The 18,938-nt window shown below is 48.7% G+C and overlaps 2 protein-coding genes across 4 annotated transcripts; both read right to left on the bottom strand.

Moving 5' to 3' along the window:
- Positions 1–4,053: 4,053 nt before the first annotated feature.
- Positions 4,054–14,535, bottom strand: flvcr2b (FLVCR choline and putative heme transporter 2b). Of its 3 annotated transcripts, none has more exons than XM_003971703.3 (10): positions 13,521–14,535; positions 11,537–11,678; positions 10,342–10,482; positions 9,654–9,721; positions 9,432–9,535; positions 8,785–8,895; positions 7,773–7,878; positions 7,592–7,703; positions 6,463–6,518; positions 4,054–4,634 (listed from the first exon to the last, which is right to left on the bottom strand). In XM_003971703.3, exons 1-10 carry the CDS (start codon positions 14,100–14,102, stop codon positions 4,569–4,571), a joined length of 1,488 nt encoding a protein of 495 aa, XP_003971752.1. In that variant the 5' UTR covers positions 14,103–14,535; the 3' UTR covers positions 4,054–4,568. The 3 variants fall into 3 exon arrangements, with proteins under 3 accessions (XP_003971752.1, XP_011610357.1, XP_029705324.1); XM_011612055.2 differs by having other exon boundaries at positions 4,110–6,007; positions 13,521–14,534; XM_029849464.1 differs by lacking the exon at positions 13,521–14,535 and adding an exon at positions 12,002–13,502 and having other exon boundaries at positions 4,110–6,007.
- Positions 14,536–14,963: 428 nt separating this feature from the next.
- Positions 14,964–18,938, bottom strand: batf (basic leucine zipper transcription factor, ATF-like). The gene is made up of 3 exons (XM_003971702.3): positions 18,694–18,938; positions 17,802–17,906; positions 14,964–16,145 (listed from the first exon to the last, which is right to left on the bottom strand). Exons 1-3 carry the CDS (start codon positions 18,754–18,756, stop codon positions 15,939–15,941), a joined length of 375 nt encoding a protein of 124 aa, XP_003971751.1. The 5' UTR covers positions 18,757–18,938; the 3' UTR covers positions 14,964–15,938.

The raw sequence follows: 18,938 nt of genomic DNA, 5'->3' as shown, positions 1-18,938 counted from the left end.
GGCTGCATCGCTATTACGCAGCGACGCTAACGAGCACTTTGGCAGCGAGTGAATGCTCCCCTATTGAAAAGCAAAGTTCGGTATAACTTGGATCCGTTCAGGCCATTTTCAATATTAGGAATTCTTCTAGTTGGCTGCATTGTGATTTCTAACAATGGAAACTCGCCGAGGTCGGATTACGTCATTTGTCACGAGCCTGGTGGCAAACAGACCATAAAGGACTGAACGGTATTTTGTACATGCATAAAATTTCATAGGAACCCTCCTCGCTCCTCCGCATTTGCCTTCCCTCTCTTTTCTTGTTTTCGTTACGGACGTCAATCATTTCGGAAGTTTGTGTCAGGATTCATGCCGAGAGCAGCCGACACAATAGGGAAAGTGTCTCTGGGACGCGACGAGTCCCCACTGATGGGGGCAGATTGGAGTTCTTGTCTCCAGACCGAGGACAAACGCAGCAGAGGGTGATTAAATCCAGGCCCTCCGCTTGGACGCGTCTGGGGCGGATTTTCCGAGAGCGAGGGGACTTGGCGCCGGAGATCCTGTGTATTTTCCATCCCGATCTCTGCTTGGCAAAAGCCTAAATAATAAAGACTTTTTAAAAAAAAAGCTGCCCAGGGTTCCCTGTGTACAAACACCCCCCCACACACACTCCTCACCCCCGCCGCCACGGGCTTTACCTCACAACCCGCTACGCCCCCCCATCCCCCCTCGTCTGGATACTGGTGTCGCGCCAATTTAGCCATGAGGTCATTTTATTTAGGGGGACCCGACATGCACGACACTCAATTAGTGCACGCAGGAAGTAGCGAAAGCAAATATTGGGAGGACATTTACGAGGTCCTGCGGGGGTGCAGGACTCCGTGTTTCGCCGGTGCTAATTGCATTATATGGTGTGTGTGTGCGTGTGTGTGTGTGTGTGTGTGTGTCCCAGCACGCTCACGGAAACGTTGTGAGGAAACAGTCATTCATGCAGCCACGCACGGAGGTGTGCTTGTTTAACTACGGCGCAGGTTAATCCGGGTCCACAAAGCCCGGTGCTGTGTGCCGGACCGGTCGGCCCGTTCTGAAGCCGGAGAGAGGCCTGTAAACACTGGGAAAGCCTCCAGGAGATAAATAACTGAGTGGGTCACTTTTACCTCCACGCGCCCGTAAAAGGAACCAATTTAAGGGCGGTCCAGTCGCAGCTGTGCAGGAAGCCCGGTGGGCCAGAACAGAAGCTCCGCAGCCGAGGGAAAATTAAGGGATTTTTCCCATTTTTACTGGCCGACTTATTTTTCCCCATGAACAATAAAATAAAGGAACAACACGCCGGCCACAGGCAACACTGGAAGAAATTAGTCTGCACCAAACAATCGGCGCACGCCCACCACGCCTGGTTAGCGCCACCGGAGCGGGATGACGGGCCTGGTGTGGCGCGGGGATGGGTTCTGGTGCCGTAATCGTGGGCAACCACATGAAGCGGGCCACGCGAAAAAGGCTGTTAGCGTTTCAGATGGGGAAACGATGTTTACTGTCGCCGAGGTCGGTCTGCAGAACCTATAAAAGCTGTGGGACGGAGGTGCGGTCCGCTCCAGAGCCGAGACTGACCGGAGCAGCACCAGAACCACTAGACAGAACTAGCGAGGTCCCGACTGGCACCACCGATGCACCTGCAGAGGAATCCCACTAAAGTTGGCTTCACGTTCAAGGAACATCCCTCCTGAGGGTGGAGACAACTTCATGCTGGTCCGTTTGGGCCAGCGGCGCCGCACCGGGCTCACAGTACCGTCTCTGGCCAGGATCGGTCAACTCCAGGCTGAGGTCAGGGGTCACCGGGTCAATCATGACACATTCATGATGAGATTCCTAAATGGCTCAGGATTTTTCTCTCTGGACCGTCCCGGTCCGATCCAAACGGTGAGCAGGGGCGCCGCGAGGGGACGGCTGTGGTGTTCTGAGTGGACCCACGGACCCGAGGACAGAAAGCGGCTCAACCGCCAAGTCCTCAGACGGAGCCGCCACGGGAAGATTTACGCAACCGCGCCTCAGGACACAGAACCGACCGTAAATTCTGCCCGTTTGCTCGGTAACGACTTGAAGGAGCCACACACACACACACACACACACACACACACACACACACACACACACAGGAGTGTGAGGAAGCAGAGCGGTACCAAGCACAGTTTCTCTGGCTCCCAGCCAGGGTTAAAGGTCGGACTTTCTAACAGAACCTCCCTTCCCTGCAGTCCAACTGAGTCGCTCCAGAGCGGGCAGTGCCGAGGCCCGGCTGCCTCTCCAGAACACGGCGGAGACGCCACACTTTCAGTCTCCCTCGCCGTTAAACATTCAAACATTCACACACTCGACACTTCTCCCTGTTGCCGTAGATACCGTCCACCATCACGTGTGGATGGTGGACGGTATCTACGGACCACCGGGCCGATGACAGACGTGACCACGGACAGAATAATGGAGCCGCCTCTCAGGGGAGATTAGAGCTGGCGTGCTGGCGGGCTGCGGCCACGAGATGTGCACCACCGACCGTCCTCGGTGCCGTGGTGGCTCGCTCGTCCCCGAAGCATCAAAATGGCGAGGGCTGGGCAGCGAAGACGTGGCCCAAAAATCAGCCCGGACCACCGAGACATTTGGTTTTAGATGGACAGAAACGGTTGGAGGGTTTTAATCAGCCATTAATCACTTTGGGCCCTTTTCTTTGCTCTCAAACATCCCCGTTTGATACACGTGTTGTTACAGTACACAGCCTGTTTCTTAGATTAACGGCACGCCGCTCGCCATCATCTGTGTAGCGATGAAGTCCAAAGAAAAACCCGTGACAGAAACTTTAACAAGCGGCCTTTGCCAGGGATCGGTCATTAACTAACTAGAGAACAATGAGATCATGAGAGAGTCAGTTGAATGGGAGCTGTTCTCCAAGCACTGGCCTGAAGTCAGGATGAGCTCATTATGCAGCGGCTGAGGCGACTTTATCTCTGTTTAAACCAATCGGATGTTTCCTTCAGTCATTTTTCCACACCAACACTTCAGAGACGATTTCCTAATCAAAGGTCGTTTGAATTTAGGCGCAAATAATCAAAACGGGCGGGAAAACACAGACTTTAATTTAGTTTTTGGCCTCCTTGTTGAGTTTACTGATAACTGCGCTTTTGCGTGACAATGCCGCCACCTTGTGGCTGCATGCGGTAAATACGAGTTACGCCTTGGAGTAAATTTAATTTTCAATAAAAGTTCAGTTTCTTTTTAAAGTAGTTATCTGTTACATTTACTTATTGAGACTGTTACGTTGTCTCCCTCTAGGGGATGACCCAAGCAATAACTGTTTTCTTGTCTCCCTGTGACCAGGTGTTCCTGGTGAGGCTAATTGGCCATTGTCCTACTTAAGGCCACAGATGCGGCGTGCTCGGGCTCTCTTGCTTTCCTGCCACTGCTGCTCCTGAGCGTACCTGCCTGACTGCTGATCCGTGGATCCCCTCACGCCCGCTGGCAGAGCTTCCTCGGCTTTGTTTGGAGTTAGGGTTTGGTGGTTTTGTGTTAGGGTTAGAGGGTCGGCTCCCTATCCGACGGTCCCTCTTTGGGCTGGTAGAGGAGGCCGCCCTTTGTTATCCCTGTTTTGTTCTCTGCCAGATGGGATGTGTTTCTGTTGGTGTATTATATTGTTGTGGGACCCTACCTCATAAAGTTCACCTAGAAAGTCTACCCGCTCTGTTGTGTGTTTTATGTGCGTTCCTTTACCTTTCGGGTTACTAACAAGGTACGGTCGTAACAGACATTAAAAAAAAAAAAAGATCCAGGAAAAAATTTAATCTTACAAAAGGTAAATTTAGTAATCAGAAAATGATTGATGCCGTTTGAATAAGTAAACAGCACTTTGAAGGTTTTTAATGTTGTGCATTATAAACCCCAAGACTAACCACATCTGTCAGAGAAATGTGTAATAAGAAGCACATTTGCCTGCGAAATACCAAGTAGTTCACTACAAATACCCTTCAAAGTGGAAGAACTTGAAAATAAAACCTCAGTGTTGGGGAAAATTAACCACTTGAAGACACAAAATGCACCAGTTAAATTTAACAATGCAAACATTGAGAGAAGTTTATACATACCAAAAGTTTGGCATCTTAAAAACTAATTCTTTTATTTTGGTTGACAGTATAATAAAGTTAAGCAACAGCTTTATTTAGCGTAAATGGTTACAATACATTTCACATGATTTATTCGTCTACTTCGAGCTGCCCAGAACACTTCTATGGTAAATTAGCTTCATGTAGTATTTCACATAGTATCTTGTATTTACATAGTCAGTGATGGTGCAAATAACTTGAGTTTTCTTCTCTATAATCAATTATATGCTCAAATTTTAATGATACTGTTCTCCCGAGCTTGTCCTTTAAATTTGAAGCCATTATTTTAGATTTGACATAAAAATACTCAACACATCACAAATTTGAATTTGTACAATTGTCAGCTTTTCTAAAAATATGAAATGAACGCGGCAGGTATGGTCTAAAATTGCACTGTAACAAGGATTAGAATTGCTTTTGTGAATTTATGTGTGTGTGTGTGTGTGTCTAAAACTTGGCTTCTCTGATGACAGAAGGTGCCGCCAGGCTCCCCTTGAGGCAGTCAGTAGGTCCCTAACAACCAAAACAGGCACATCAACTTAACAAGTGCGGTGTTACCATTTGTCCTTTACTGTCACATCTAAAATGTCTTCATTTTCTGAGGTGAGGTTTCTTTTTCCTCTTTTCAAGGGGCTCAGAATTATTTAAGACCCTGGTTGTGTGCTAGCTAAAAATGGCTTTGACAGAATTGAACAAAACTACATCTATAATCCGGAGTGGAACAAATGGCAGCAGTGCTAATGTCATTACAGAAAAAAGGTGCTTCCAGATAATCATTAGACCCAAACCCAGAGGTTAGAATGTTATAATTCAGTTTCTTCTCTTACATGCGCCCATGTAAAATTGCTACATTTTCTCTCGCAACGAAACAAAAGCTGTGACCTACGGGAGATGAGTGCAACCAGGACGAGAAGCTACAGAATCAACCAAGTGCCCGCAGGTCTAAGTTTGAGGAAAGGCTCTGGTTACGCTGCAATGCAGCACAACCTCATAAGATGCTTTGATACCTTTTATTTTTTAGTGTTTTATGGATAATTAAAGTTTCCACAAAAACATTAATCAGATTACTAATTTGAGAGGACCTATCCTCAACTGCATCAGATGCAGCTTTTCTCATTTTATTTTAACACTTTTTTCTTACAGTAAACAAAACCTGAGTGTCTTCTTGCACTCGGCCACCAGAGGGCGACCAAGACACACCGTCAGTCGCTTTCATACTGTTAATGGCAACTAAACAACGGAGAAAATCAGCTTGTGCGCACAAACGCGCACATCACTGATCTCACCTGTGCTGTTCAAGTACAAAAAAGCAACACAGCTTCATACTGAACTGCAGCTGATGTGTCAATTCAGTTTCAAGCGTGATGTTTTAGGTAAAAATATCGACATTCCATGTAAATATGATAAATATCAAGTTCACTAGTAAAAAAAATAAAAGTGTCTATTTACCTTAGGCTGCAGCTGTGCTGCAGGTAATAACTTGCCAGAACAGGCCAAACTCATAGTCAGACATGTAGCACATTACTGTTAAGTGTATCTCAGCGGGTTGGGAAACTCGGAGTGTCGGGAAACTCCTCTAACTTGAATAGAAACTTCCATTCAAACAAGGAGCAGATGAACTTGGAGAAAATGACACTCCCGCGTGACTCAGTGTGAAAGAAAAGGACAGTGGCAGCTTGTGCTGATTAACCAGCGTGACTGCTCTGCCCTCCTACCTTTGTGGACCCGTCAGTCCAGCTAAGATTTGATGAGGTTGCTTTGTTTTTTGGGTTTTTTGTGGGGTTTTTTAAAGCAGAAATGTGTATAAATCAGGCTTGAGGAGGAGTCTGCTGCTGGGAGATTAAAGCTGTGGCTCCATAGTGTCGTCCTGGCATCTGCCCCTCCACCTAAAACAACAGCTACTGATCATTGGTGGGTCAGAAATCAGAGACAGAAGAAAGAGAGAGAGAGAGAGGTGTGTGTCTAACTGGAAGGAGAAGGTTCGGAATGACCGAAGTGTGAGGAAAAGCTGCAAAAATCAAACTACAAAATGTATTCAATCAGGGTCAATTGAGAGACGATGGCGTTAGTTTGAGGCAGGAAAACTGTGGACATGCAAGATGAGTAAATGCAACTAGAATATGTACAGAGGGAACAGAGGGGGTTATTTTTGGAGAGGTAAACGTGGCCCGTGTGCATGCTTTTCAGCACAGTAGGGCAAGCACGCAGCTATCATTAGTTCACCTTTTACATCCAGGAGCCAAACGGATTAGAGCCCAGATTATTGCCACAGAAAGTGTGTTTTTCCTGCTGTGACGTGTCCCGAATGTATTAGAAACCAAATGGAAATCTTTGCACTTACGCCTGTTTTGGACGACAGGTTTGCATTTTGCCTTCGTAGCTCAGACTTTATAAATCCTGCAGAGGCAACACACACACACACACACACACACACACACACACACACACACACACACACGTTAAAAAAGAACTCCATGGAGGGTAAAAAACAGCAGGACTCATACATTACCTGCCAACAATATTTAGATTTAAACGCACAGATAAAAAACAAGTTTTGCTTCCATTTTTGTGTACAAAGAGAAACACAAACTCTGATTTTCTGGCAGGGTGAGGATGTTCCCCTCCCCTGCAGGTTTCCTATTGTTGGTAATGGATCCAGTTTATACCAACATCCACAGAGGAATTTATCATCAGGTGTAATTACATAACTTCCGCTTGGTGGCGCCAGTGAGCACAGATTTATAATAACAACGTCTATTAAATATGATGCATCGTTGAGTGTTTAACAACATATTAATGGCATTTAATTTTGAAAAGAGTCACCTGAAGCCCCCTAATTTGCATCACAATCTTTAAAAGAGCAAACAGTTGTGTGGCATAATAAAAAGCGTAATCATTAAACTCAATTGCGACTTTAGGAGAATAATTCACAACAAGCTGCGACCTTTGTCACCGAGCAGCATCTGTGTGCCGACTGCACCGATGCTGAAACTGCGAGTTTGCACTTGTGGATTTCACACAAAGTCGCTTCTCCGCCTAAAAAGAAACTGACATTTAAGCCCATCGGTCCAGACGCTCATGTGTGCGAGTGCTGACTAAGACCCGCCAGCCACAGTGAGTCAGTCGACCTCTGTTGGCACCAACGTCTCAATAATTAAACTCAGAGTGTTTTTGTAGCACCCGGTTCAGTGGCTAAAGCCTTTTTTAAAGTTAGATATTGCTCATAAACAGGACATCCTTCTTAATGCATGACAGCAAACTGCTGCTGGATGCTGGAATGCCTGCGTGGTTCCAAGAATGTAAACAAGTGTAGAGATAAAAGGTGCTGCCCACCAAGGTCTGATGATTTCACGCCGGAGCGACCACAACAGAGCAGGGAAAACGGTCTCGGATGCCTTTTGGAAGCGTCGCTGTGTTTGCTGGAGGCTCAGGAGGGGGGGTGGGGGGGTGGGGGGGGTAGGGGGGCTCACCTGTCATTATTGTGCCCACCAGGAGAAAGACGCAGAGGAATATGTTTCCTGCCATCGTGTTGAAGCGGTCCATGATCTTCCCCTGGCAGATGGTGAAGAAAATTCCAAACACCTGCCAACGTTGAAACAGTCAGGACCGGAGCCGCTGGGAATTCTGACCGACCACGCTGCTCGGCCTTACCTGCGCCGAACAGTTGAGGAGCCCCGAGGAGGTTCCCTCCGACTCCGGGTAGGTCAACTCCACCGCAAACTCGAAGCCGAGAGGCAGGTAACCCGTCATGAAGAACCTGGACACCCCGGCGCCCGTGACAGAGGAGAGCAATCAGACAATCTGGTGACGGCAGGAAGTAAAGATTCTCCAAACTCAACACACTCAACAAACAGATCAATAAAGGTCGGTTCAAGTTCAGCCCATCAGGAAGAACCGACATCCGGCTCGCAAACATCCCATCCCCTTATCAGAACATTACACGTTGCTCTTCAGACTTTCATAGCAGATTTCTGATCAGGATTAACTGAGGCTAACTGGATAGCTTCTCTGCGTTACCACGGTAACAGGCTGCGGAGGTAGTCAGACGGGGTAGAGAGCGGCCGCCGACTGACGTTCTGATGGATAATGATTCAGGGGCAACAGGGGTGGGCAGGTGGCGCCCCCCCCCCCCCCCCCCCACCATCACAGTCAGGACTGCAGAAATACAAACACTGGAGAGGCCACGTGGACGCCTCCAACAGGCTCCTGGCATGTTCCAAACACTTTAGTCACACGTGATAAAGAAAAGGCTGAAGAAGACAAAGGTCGAGGCTGGCGAAGACGCGCCGAGCAGCCCAGCTGGAGGGCAAAGTCCAGAACATGTGGAAGGAGAGGCGGGAACAGTTGCACAGGTTGACCAGGAAATTACCCAGGAGGGAGGAATGTAACCAGGTGTAACCAGGAGTCAGAGGGTTGAAGCAGAATCCCGGCTCATTCCAAAGCGTAGCTAAATAGCATTCAGACTGTCTCTTTATGGAGGCGCTCCGAACGCTTCGAGGTGCTTGGTGGCGGTTTGCTTGGAAACAAGACTGTAAAAAAAGTGTGTACAAGAGCCAATTCTGGCTGAGTGTGTGTGGCTGCCTGTTCAAGGTAAACACACTCCAATTCTGCTCGGCAAACGGCGGAGAAAGGATCAATAACAGAGGATCCGCGAGCGATTTACCCCAGAGCTCCGGCGGTGATGAAGACCACCCACAGGTGCCCCAGATGGAGGGTGGCGGCGTAGACGATCATCCCCACCAGAGACATGAAGTAGACCACCAGGGTCGTCTGCCTGCAGAGACACAACATTTATTTACTCATTCACTCCGTGATCGATCTGGCTCGGCACCAACCCCCCCCAGGCCGGTGGAGAGGACCGCTCCTCTGTAAACGCCTTCGGGCTGTTTGTCCTGCGTGATCGCGCAAATGTTCACTTTTAGTACCAGGAAATCTTCAGAGGGCACCTTCCAGGGTTAGTTAGCAGGCAACTTTAATGTTTGTTTTCTCCAGCGAACTGGAGAAAACAAACAAGCTCCGCAGTCTGTTTCTCCCCGACGCGCTGTAAACAAAGCTGAACTGGATCCCGACGTCACCCGTCTTTAGCTCGTCGCCTGCTGGCGGAGACATTGACACCGCGGTCGCGGCGGCCACAAAGCCTGAGCAACGCCAGGTCACCAGAGTGGCTCCGTGCAGCTGGACAAACAGCCTCGGAGGCCCGGCAACCAAAACATCAACGAAAAACAGGACCTGCGGGGCGCAATCAGCCAAAACAACCACCAACAGGCAGGAAAATGGTCCGGCTAATGCTAAACGCGTCCCCAAACTCACTTGTAAGTTTTAGTTTTGTCCAACCAAATGCCGCAGATCAGCGATCCCACCATGCCTGCGATGACGATGGTCAGGCCGATCCTCCCAGCGTTCACCTCTTCACCCTGAGGACCCACAACAGGCAGGATTTAGGTCAACGGCCTTTCGACCTGACTGGGTTTAAGCTAACGTTTCTGAAGCCCTGAAACTGGGGCAAACACACACAGAGCGAAGTGAACTTACAGGGTAATGGTCGATGATCATGCGGTTCAGCAGCGTGCCAACGGCGTAGAAGCAGCCCACGTTCAGACCTGGGGGGGGAGACATACCATCAAAGCAGAGACCAAAGCTTCCTTTAACCAGAAGATTCTGAGATGTTTTACAGCCACGGTTCAGATAAATGACCCCAACCGGGCTGGTTTCCTCAACAGAGAGCTGAGGATTATCCTATAAAAGGACAAAACGTGTGTAAATAAACCTGAGATCTGATCATATGACGGAGGAACAGCAGCTCCGCTCAACCAGACGGCAGCAAATGTGTCCAGCAGACCGGAGGACATTAAAATGAGTCCAGTCTGAGGGGAAGTGATGCGGCGAGCGGCCTGAAACAGGCCTCTGTCCCGCTCGCCGCCGTCAGCCGCGCCACCACTTGACCAACGCTCAGAGAGACGTCACGTCGAGCCGGGTCGTTAAACATTATCAGATGGCAATGAAACTTTGCACCCAGCAAAGAGGGGAGAAAAATGCTTCTGTCCATAAGCTCTTGAATAACTCATGAGATCCCCGCGGATTAGCCTGTCACGCTGACGCAGTTTTCCAGGAAAAGCTCCAATCCATCTGTTCCCGGCCGGACCAGGGGGGCGTGTCCTATTAAATATGAAAAATTCACACTTCCCCGACTTATTATAAACAGGTCATATAGTTCACCCACCGTACGTGAGGATGAGGAGGATGAAGGGTCTGTTCCGGAGCAGCCTGAGGATGGAGGCCACGTAGGAGTACTCCTCCGGGGGCATGTTACGAGCTCTGGCCTGGGCCTGAGTCGGGGGCAGCTCCGGACGCTCCTGGAAGACTAAGAGGGCAGACGGGGGACGCGCCTTTGCATTAAAGATTCCATAGGTTAAACGGTTACAATAGCACAGAAACTTTGAGGTCATTTTTACATTATTTCCACTGAATTAAATCATAGTTTGTTTCCCAGCAGATAAGAGGAACAGGTTGTGTTCAGATGGCCCCGCCAGCAGAAGAACCCTCACACATGGTCGGCTGCGTGCACGTGTGAGGTCACGGGCCTGATAAAGGGTGGCAAACGCAGCCTGTGAGAGAGGCCTTGTAGGCCTGTAACATTTCCTCCGAGGTGTAACGGGCTGCAGCTCTGAAAGGATCACTGTCACAAATGAGGCCAAATCAGCATTTCTGGACGCACAAACCGCCACTTTTTAGTCAAACACAACTCTGTTTTAGCCTGAACTATGCAACGCTTTCACAAGCAACCTTTTGTCTTCGCGAATGCGCGACGCGAACCCCCCCTCAACCCAGCACAAGACAAGAGCTTTTCTCATTTCCCGGTTTCCTACAGCGGCGCACCATCGTGGCCAATAACTGCTGTTCCAGAATCCAACGCACCTCCCAGGTTCCTTCTTTTAAAAGGCTGTTACAACTGTGGGCGGCAGATGTGACCTCAGTCATGAGGTCACATGAGGGAAAAGGAGAAGAATGAATGTGCAGCTGATCCAGGCAACTGCTGCAACGCATTTTTTCAGACAGCTGATTTCCTGTTTGACACCTCAGCTTAATCACTTCCTCCTCCTGCAAACGTTCAAACGCGCATGTTTGGTGAGTTCCTGCATTTCCCTGCACTGCTGTTAAAACACTGGAAATCCTGAAGGAAACAGCAATGTTGCCTGGAAACGGAAGCGCGAGAGAAGTCGGGCGACTTCAAGAGGGGCGCTGCTGTTGCTGGCGTCGCCATCCAACATCGACTGATTAGAAAATAGCCGAGTTAAACACTCGCTTTAAAGGTTTCTACCCACGGGTCTTGTGGAGAGACGTTCCTCCTGATGGAAGGCAGCTCTAAACATCTAATGCTGTGTAAAAACGCCCGAGGTCGTCCCGGTGACCCTTACCAAAAACCACAAGGACGAAGAGAAAGGTGGCCACCCCCGCCGTGATGTAGAACATGATGCGGATGTGATGGGCGAGCTCGTCCATGTCGTCCACATTGGGCACCAGGATGGGGGGGACGAGGAAGCCGATGGCGATGCCGAGCTGGAGGAGGAAAAAAAACAGACGGAGCACAAATTAAAAACTGTTGTTCTTGGCTATAAAGAGGTGAAGAAAGATTTGCTCTCAGCCTGTGTCTCAACCACACAATGGTGATATTTCTCATTTATATGAACTATATGTTTTCATGTTTTTAGGGGAGAACAGCTCAAACCCACTGATTCTCTCTCCTCTTATCAGGCGATCAAAACTGACTCCAGTTTAACTGAAAGACAACCAAACTGGGAACTCTTCCATCTCCTGCCCACTCCAACACCAGGACGCTATAAAGTCTTGCGGCATCCGACCCAGCGTTGCATCCAACATACCTGGTTTCCCAGAACTCCTATGGAACAGGCGGTAGAAACTTCCTTCGCCCCAAACCACACCGAGGCGAGGTAAGAAGGGATCCCCAGCACAAACACGGTTGCTACCGAGCACACGAACTGGCCGAGGACGGCCGCCGCGAACATGTCCGGAGCCGCGCTGCCCACTTTTATCCAAGCGCCGATACAGTTAAAGGCGGCGCCGACGAGGACGACATCCCGGATTCCCCTGCTGGTCAGCAGCCACAGGACGGGGAGGATCAGCGGGATGTAGGTGAGCAGGTAGATCATGGCGAGCCAGTCCACGGCCAGAGAGTCTACGCCGTAAAAGCGCATGAATATGTTGCCGATGATGCCGTACTGGATCCACATGGACGCGTTGCTGGCGGAGACGGCGCTGAAGACCCACAGCATGAGCCAGCGGCTGGGGTAAAGCTTGAGCTCAGACTTGCGGAGCCGTTTCGGGGCCCCAGCTTCCGACTGTGGCGGCGCCGGTCCTGCAACGCCGTCCGCATCCTTAAGCCACGCTCCAGCGCCGAGGCCAGGATTGTCCCGGCTGCCTTTCAGGGTATTGTCCCCTGGCATTATATGTAGCCTGGAGAGGGGCCCTGGAAGGTGCGAGCGTTCAAGTTTAGCGTCCTGAGCGCAGGCAGCACAGTGGAATGAGCTCCAGACTCTCGGAGAATGTGCAGCTGCATCCACAATCAGGCACGCGTGAGGTTAATCGAAGGGAATCTTCCCATTCTCCAGAAACCACTCCTACCAAACCAGACCACGCTAGCCCTTTGTTTCCAACCATGAAATCATTTTAAATGCCCCCATTCTGATTTAATTCGGCTTCTTGTAAAATTGGAATTGTTTCTGTTTCCTGCATCATGATGGATATATGTAATAAAAATAAATTTAAAAAAAAACTTTCCACAGCATCAAAAAGAGTATTAAATAGGAATGTTTGTAGGGCAATTTGGGGTTACCAGAGGTACAGGTGGTGGGGGTAACCACCACAGGGCAGAAAACCAGTTCAATAAAAACACACCCCAAGGACAGGTGGCAATTCCTGTTTTCCTTTAAACACGGTGTAAACAGAACACAGGGTAAATATACTTTTAACAACAACGAGACCAAGTAAATAACACTTTCCATAACAAGTGGGCCATTAGTGCTGTGGGTTGTTAATTTAGGATAACTACAAGCATAGAAGTCATTGCTTCAGTTAAGTGACAAATATTTCTGCCCAGTCTCTCAATGATTGACGTTGGGCGACCACGTGACTTGCCCATGTGATTTATTCGGAGCATTGATGTTGGTTTTGCTCCTTTCTACATTACCCCTTTACTAAATATTTCTGTATCTTATTGAAGATATTGGCTTCACCAATTGTGCGTAATTACGCACACGCGCCAGATGTTGCCAACCTCCAGATGACAATAATTCAGCTGTGGAGTCGATAATCATTGATGAATTACGTTGAATCTTACTTTGGCCACAGCACAAACTCTAGTGGATTCTGTGTTTTGCCTACCTGGTTCCCAAAGACCCCGACTGAGCAGGCGGTGGACACTTCGTTCGAACCGAACCACACAGACGCGATCCTCGACGGCATCCCGAGGATGAACACCTGCGCCAAAGAAGTGCAGAACTGCCCCAGAAAGGTGACGGGGAACAGGTCCTGTCGGACACTGACTACCTTGATCCAGGTCCCGACGCAGTTGAGCGCCGTGGCCACCAGCGCGATGACGCGGAGCCCCTTCTTGTCCAGCAGCCAGGTCACGGGGAAAATGAAAGGAATGTAAGTCAGCATGTAGATCATGGACATCCAGTCTATGGTGAAGGTGTCCACGCCGTAGAACTTCATGAAAATGTTGTTGATGATGCCGTACTGGATCCATTGGTAGGAGTTGCACAGCGAGTAGGAGCTGAACAGTAGGACGATCATCCAGCGTCGCCTGTACAGGCGGGTGGGGGGCAGCTCCTCGCCCAGCTGCCCCCGATCGTCGTCGGGCTGCGCCGCGTCTCCCGCCTCCAGCTTTGCATGGTTCTCCAACCCCACCTTGGTGTCATCCGCGGTGGCCTGAGAGTCTCCTAACGCTTGGTTCTCATTCATTTTCCACTCAATGCGCGCATGTGGGACAGAAATAGACAACCGAGCAGGACTGCTCAACCCGTTACAAGACTAGATTTTAGGGGTGTGGAAGCACATTAAAGCGGCGAGTAAGTTCACCTAAACTTGCTGTGATTACAAATCCAGGCTGAATCTGAGTTATGACAGTAGCGTCGACTCGAATTTCTCTTTTATCTTCTCCACTCATAAACACGCTTCCTCTCCCTCCCTTTCTCTCTCTCCGGGTTCAAGTCAATCGAACCGGCGTCCAAAGTTTGTTTTTAATTGACAAAAGTTACAGGATCTATTCAAGAGCTCAAGTCCGCTCTTTGCAATCGCGATCTCCCAGAGTTTTACACGTGTAGGAGCTCCTGCGGTGACCCTCCACCCGGATTAAAATCCTCAACGGGTTCTTAAAAAGTAGTCGGTCGTGAGCGGGGGAGGAGCTTCAAATATGGTTCTTTCCTGAATCAACGCCCGCGGTTATAGTTCAGTATCCAGGTTGGAGCAAATATTTTTCTAGTGTGACACTCGATTATGAATTAGGGATTTAATCTCACTTTAGTTAAATTAGTTTTAAAATTTGTTTTAAGTAGTAGTTTAATTATAATAAGTACTTCGAAAACAAGATCATCAATCAATCAGATCATCAATTTAGCTTCATTTGTAACTCAACTCTACATGAATATTATTGTTACATTATCACAAAAGTAATCACAATAATAGTTTGTGCTCTTTTAAATACTCTAACGTCATATTTCAAAATGTGAAACTGCGCCCCCTGGTGGACATTCGGTGAAATGACCTGTTGCACGACAAAAAGAAGTATCTCCGAGATTATTAAAATCCGTCTTCTGAGTGGTGTTGAGAGCAAATCCAGCATAATATTTAAATTTTTCTGGATTCCAATTAACATGATTAGTCGTTTACACTCTGAGGTCAATATTTATTGAACAACAGACACCCTGAACATGTTTTCATCACAATGACAAAGTATTTATATAGAAACATAACTCAATTGAGAGCAAACCAAAGGGGAAAAAATAAACAGCATTGTGAGTTTTCATGCCTTCTTTTCTAATAATTTAGTCATTTACAAAAACAAAACTTTGACACAATTCAGGGTAAAAGCCAGTCTACATTACATTTGGTCACGTCGTGTGAGGGGCTTGAGAAAATTGAACAGGAGTCACCGTCTGAGTGTAGAAGCAGCAAAAAGGGGGTGCTGGCACTTTCAGGTGGTGGGATCCCATTTCTGGGATCATCTACTTTCTACATCCTGCTGAATTCTTGAATAGCGCCTCAATAAATATATCTAGGTAAGCCCCACTTTGCATCACCGTTCCTCCTGTATCCTCCTTTTTCCATACCTTTTCGGCCTTTTACATTCTTTTTTGTCAACAATCAAAGCTGTCAAAAAACACCTGAGCAGTACTGAGCCACATTTTACACAGCGGAAAACGAACACAAGATACTCACGGAAGAGATGGCCTCCGTGGAAAAAAATAAAAAAGCAAACGACAAACATACAGCATCATGTGAGTCACCTGAACATGTTTTTTTGTCCTCCCAATGTAAACAAAGACTGGTTTTTTATCTTTTACTCACATCATGTTCGTATGTACCACTGATACCAATCAGATAAAGCCCAAATTTTTTAAAAAGGGACAAAATAAATACATTTCTTCCTGTTTAGATCCTGTGCTGTCACTGGTCGGTCTGTCAGGTCGCTCCTGTCGTGTGGACTTTGGGCGACATGTCACCAGTCAGTCTCTCTGTTAGTTGAGGTCACTCGTCTGTTGGCAGTGCGTCACCGGCGCCGCTCCGTAGCTGGACAGGTCAGTGCTGGTAGTGTGGTATGGTGATGTGCTGGTGGTGGTAGCTGCCATGGTGAGTAGGGAACAGGATTTCGGGGTTCTGGGGGGTGAGTCCCGTGCACAGAGGCTCGTGGCTGCTCAGCACAGACGCGAGGTACTTGGCCTCCTCGCTCAGCTGCTTTACCTCCTTCCTCAGGGCGGCATTCTCCTTCTCCAGGTTCTCGCTCTCCTGGGGGAAAAGAATGGAAATTTTCAGTGAAGGCAGGTGCCCGGGTAGTGCCAGTGTAAGGCGTCAACCCTGCCTGGTTAGCTCAGCTAATCCTGGGAATCACGTCGTCTCTAAACCTTCCGGCTGCCTGAAACAAACTCCTGACACAATTTGGCAGGAAACAGGAAGCTGCAGGTGGGAACGATCAAGGCCGATTGTTCCACCTGCTTTGTTTGCGTGCTGGCTACACACTTTGCATGTTAGCATGTTTAGGTTCCATTCAGTTCACCCAGCGTGAGCGCTGTTAGCATCCTTTCCCAAGGTGCAGAACAAAACGCTCCAAAAATAACCGTTCCTGCTGCCATCAATGACCCCCCCAGCAAGATGTCGACTCATCTGTTTGTTTGGGTCAAGCATTATTTACAAATAGCTTCTGCTTCTTTTATACTCGAGCCTCAGATGGCGTCCTATTGATGACCATCACGTTCCACTTGCTTTGACTTTCATTTTCACAAAAAGTTATTTGCGAGAGCAAACGCAATAACACCACTTGACCTTTGCCGGGGTCACGCTGCGTCCTCTTTCAGTTGGCCTGCCTTCTTCACTTCCCCTCAGCAAACTGTCACTTCACTGTAGACCTTTGAAACAGTTCTACCTATTGTTATCGCTGACATTTTTCTTTTTACCTCATCCTTTGCCACTGTGACCGTGTCAGGTCACTTCGAAGTCACGGTATAACCTAAATGTGGCTCATGCGCCACCACCACAGTTCCAGATGAGCTCATTGTCATTTTCAACCTCGCCTGCCTGTTACTGATCACCAGCGTACAGATAGCGACAAAAAGTGATCTAAGCATTGTGGGGAGGAACCCTTCCACTGAAATGAAAAGGTCATAGTGCTATTGCCCAAAGGTTACACGACTGTCCCACTCAGGGTAAACCCCTGGGCTTGCGTCACTTAGCAATACAGCCCACTGCTGGCAAGGCTTTACAAGAAGCACCTGCCCCTTTCTCCTCTCCTGCCCACAATCTAAGCGTAGTTAAACCTATGAAAAACGATCTAACAGGAAATAAGCTAGTGTGTCATTGAGAGGGAAAATACATCTTCCTGTTTATCTAGTGAAAGCAAAACCACAGCATACGTTGGAGCTCTCTGTCACTTCTGATTAGATTCTATAATTAACTGTTAGAATTATTTCATATTTAAATTGACTTCCTACTGGCTGGGATTTTTTTTCTTCGGAGGTTTAAGAAAAAAAAACAAGCAAAAACGAAACATCTGATAAGGTTCAGAGAAGCGCCGCTCTCAGGGGTGAGGCAAAGGCACCGCCGGAGGCAGAACGTTAGGCTCCGGGTGAGGAGGAAAGCAATTCACGCGCCTGTGATGGATGTTGCTGTGAAAAGAGAAAGCCCACACGTGCTAATTTATTCCTTAATCTCCTGCAAACACGCAGAGCGGCGTCCAAGCCTACAGCCCGCCAGAAGCCGTGACACATTCGCCACATGGTCAGGTAGCATTTTGTAACATCCCAGCTCCGGCGCTGTTCCGCTGATGAAGAGTGGAACCAGCAACAGTCCTGCTCATCTCTCTCTAAACAACGAATCTGCCTCATGGCACCATTAACCCCAATCCTGCAGCGTGACCCCCACTTCACCCCAACAATGACCCCTCCTCACCAAGTGCAGGCTGTCCGCCTTCTGGGTTTGCCTCATCCGGCTCTTCTGGGCCGCGATCCGGTTCTTCTCCCGCCGCATCACCTTCTTGGCGTCGTCCGAGGAACTCTGAGGGGGGGGAAACACACGTGGGGCGGTTAAAGTGTGCCGCCCTGCTCCCGCTCTTTACACGTCGGTTGTGACGACGGTTGGAGGAGACGGGAGTAACAACTGAAGGGTCAGGGAGTGGCTGAGACACCAGTTAGGTAAAACACGTACGCACACACACACGCACACGCGCACACACACACACACACACACACACACACACACACACACACACACACACACACCCTGTTTCATGTCCTGAACGTTGCCTTGGTATCATTCTAAGTAATCAAACTACTGAGTTGGCTGTCAAAGTGTCACGGAGCAAGTGGAAACATCGAACATCCGTTAAAAGAGACGAGAAGAAGCTGAAAGAGGAGATGCGGTGCAGCTGTGAAGCGACCAGGGCTCTGTGTGACAGGCTGCACCATCACACGTGAAGCTTCAGAGTTTCACATGCACAGAAACACTTAAACGCAGCGTCTTCGCCATGCAGCCTGTTCCTGACAGCTTTTTAATCATCCACGCGCGCGCTTCCTCGAAAAATATTCTTTCTCCCCCCTTCCTTGGAAAAGTGACACATTGTGCAATTCGCGAAAAGCCTACACTCGGAGTCGTGCACGCAGCCTGTTTGTGCACCCGAGGACGAGGACGCGCGAGGTTCTGGCGGCCAGAACCCGCCTGGAACCTGCTGTTAATGTTTCTTTTTTTACATTAAGAAAAGCGGTTTGGGTTGAAGGAGCATTGCTGAAAAGAGGACATGAGAACAAGTCGGAGCACGTTGCCGAGAAGGTGGAAGTGCGCTTACCGGTCTGCTGCCAGGAGACGGGGACTTGTAGCTGGTGTCATTGCTGTCAGAGCCCTGAGCCATAGCCAACCGCGGCTTCTGAAACCCTGCGTCTCTGTCCACTTCTGCTTTGTGTTTTGAACCTCAAGTGTGTGTGAGAAGCTGGTCTGAGTGTGTGGAAAGAGAGAGAGCGCGCAGAGTGTGTGTCGAGAAGAATTTGGTTGAATGAGTTTCTTCTCTCGTTTTCTTCTTCACTCCTCCTTCCT

This window comes from Takifugu rubripes, chromosome 16 (assembly GCF_901000725.2).
Source record: "Takifugu rubripes chromosome 16, fTakRub1.2, whole genome shotgun sequence".
Taxonomy (NCBI): domain Eukaryota; kingdom Metazoa; phylum Chordata; class Actinopteri; order Tetraodontiformes; family Tetraodontidae; genus Takifugu; species Takifugu rubripes.
This window is presented reverse-complemented; position numbering and strand designations above follow the sequence as displayed.

What these genes read in the sequence shown, in the direction of transcription:
- flvcr2b (XM_011612055.2), bottom strand. Translation starts at nt 14,102, where the DNA reads ATGAATGAGAACCAAGCGTTAGGAGACTCTCAGGCCACCGCGGATGAC. An exon ending in CTTCGTCCTTGTGGTTTTTG is followed by an intron (nt 10,483 to 11,536) that starts GTAAGGGTCACC and finishes CTGCCCTCTTAG; the next exon opens with TCTTCCAGGAGCGTCCGGAG. An exon ending in CCTCCTCATCCTCACGTACG is followed by an intron (nt 9,722 to 10,341) that starts GTGGGTGAACTA and finishes CTCCCCCCCCAG; the next exon opens with GTCTGAACGTGGGCTGCTTC.
- batf (XM_003971702.3), bottom strand. Translation starts at nt 18,756, where the DNA reads ATGGCTCAGGGCTCTGACAGCAATGACACCAGCTACAAGTCCCCGTCT. An exon ending in CGTCTCCTGGCAGCAGACCG is followed by an intron (nt 17,907 to 18,693) that starts GTAAGCGCACTT and finishes CCCCCCCCTCAG; the next exon opens with AGTTCCTCGGACGACGCCAA. An exon ending in AGGCGGACAGCCTGCACTTG is followed by an intron (nt 16,146 to 17,801) that starts GTGAGGAGGGGT and finishes CTTTTCCCCCAG; the next exon opens with GAGAGCGAGAACCTGGAGAA.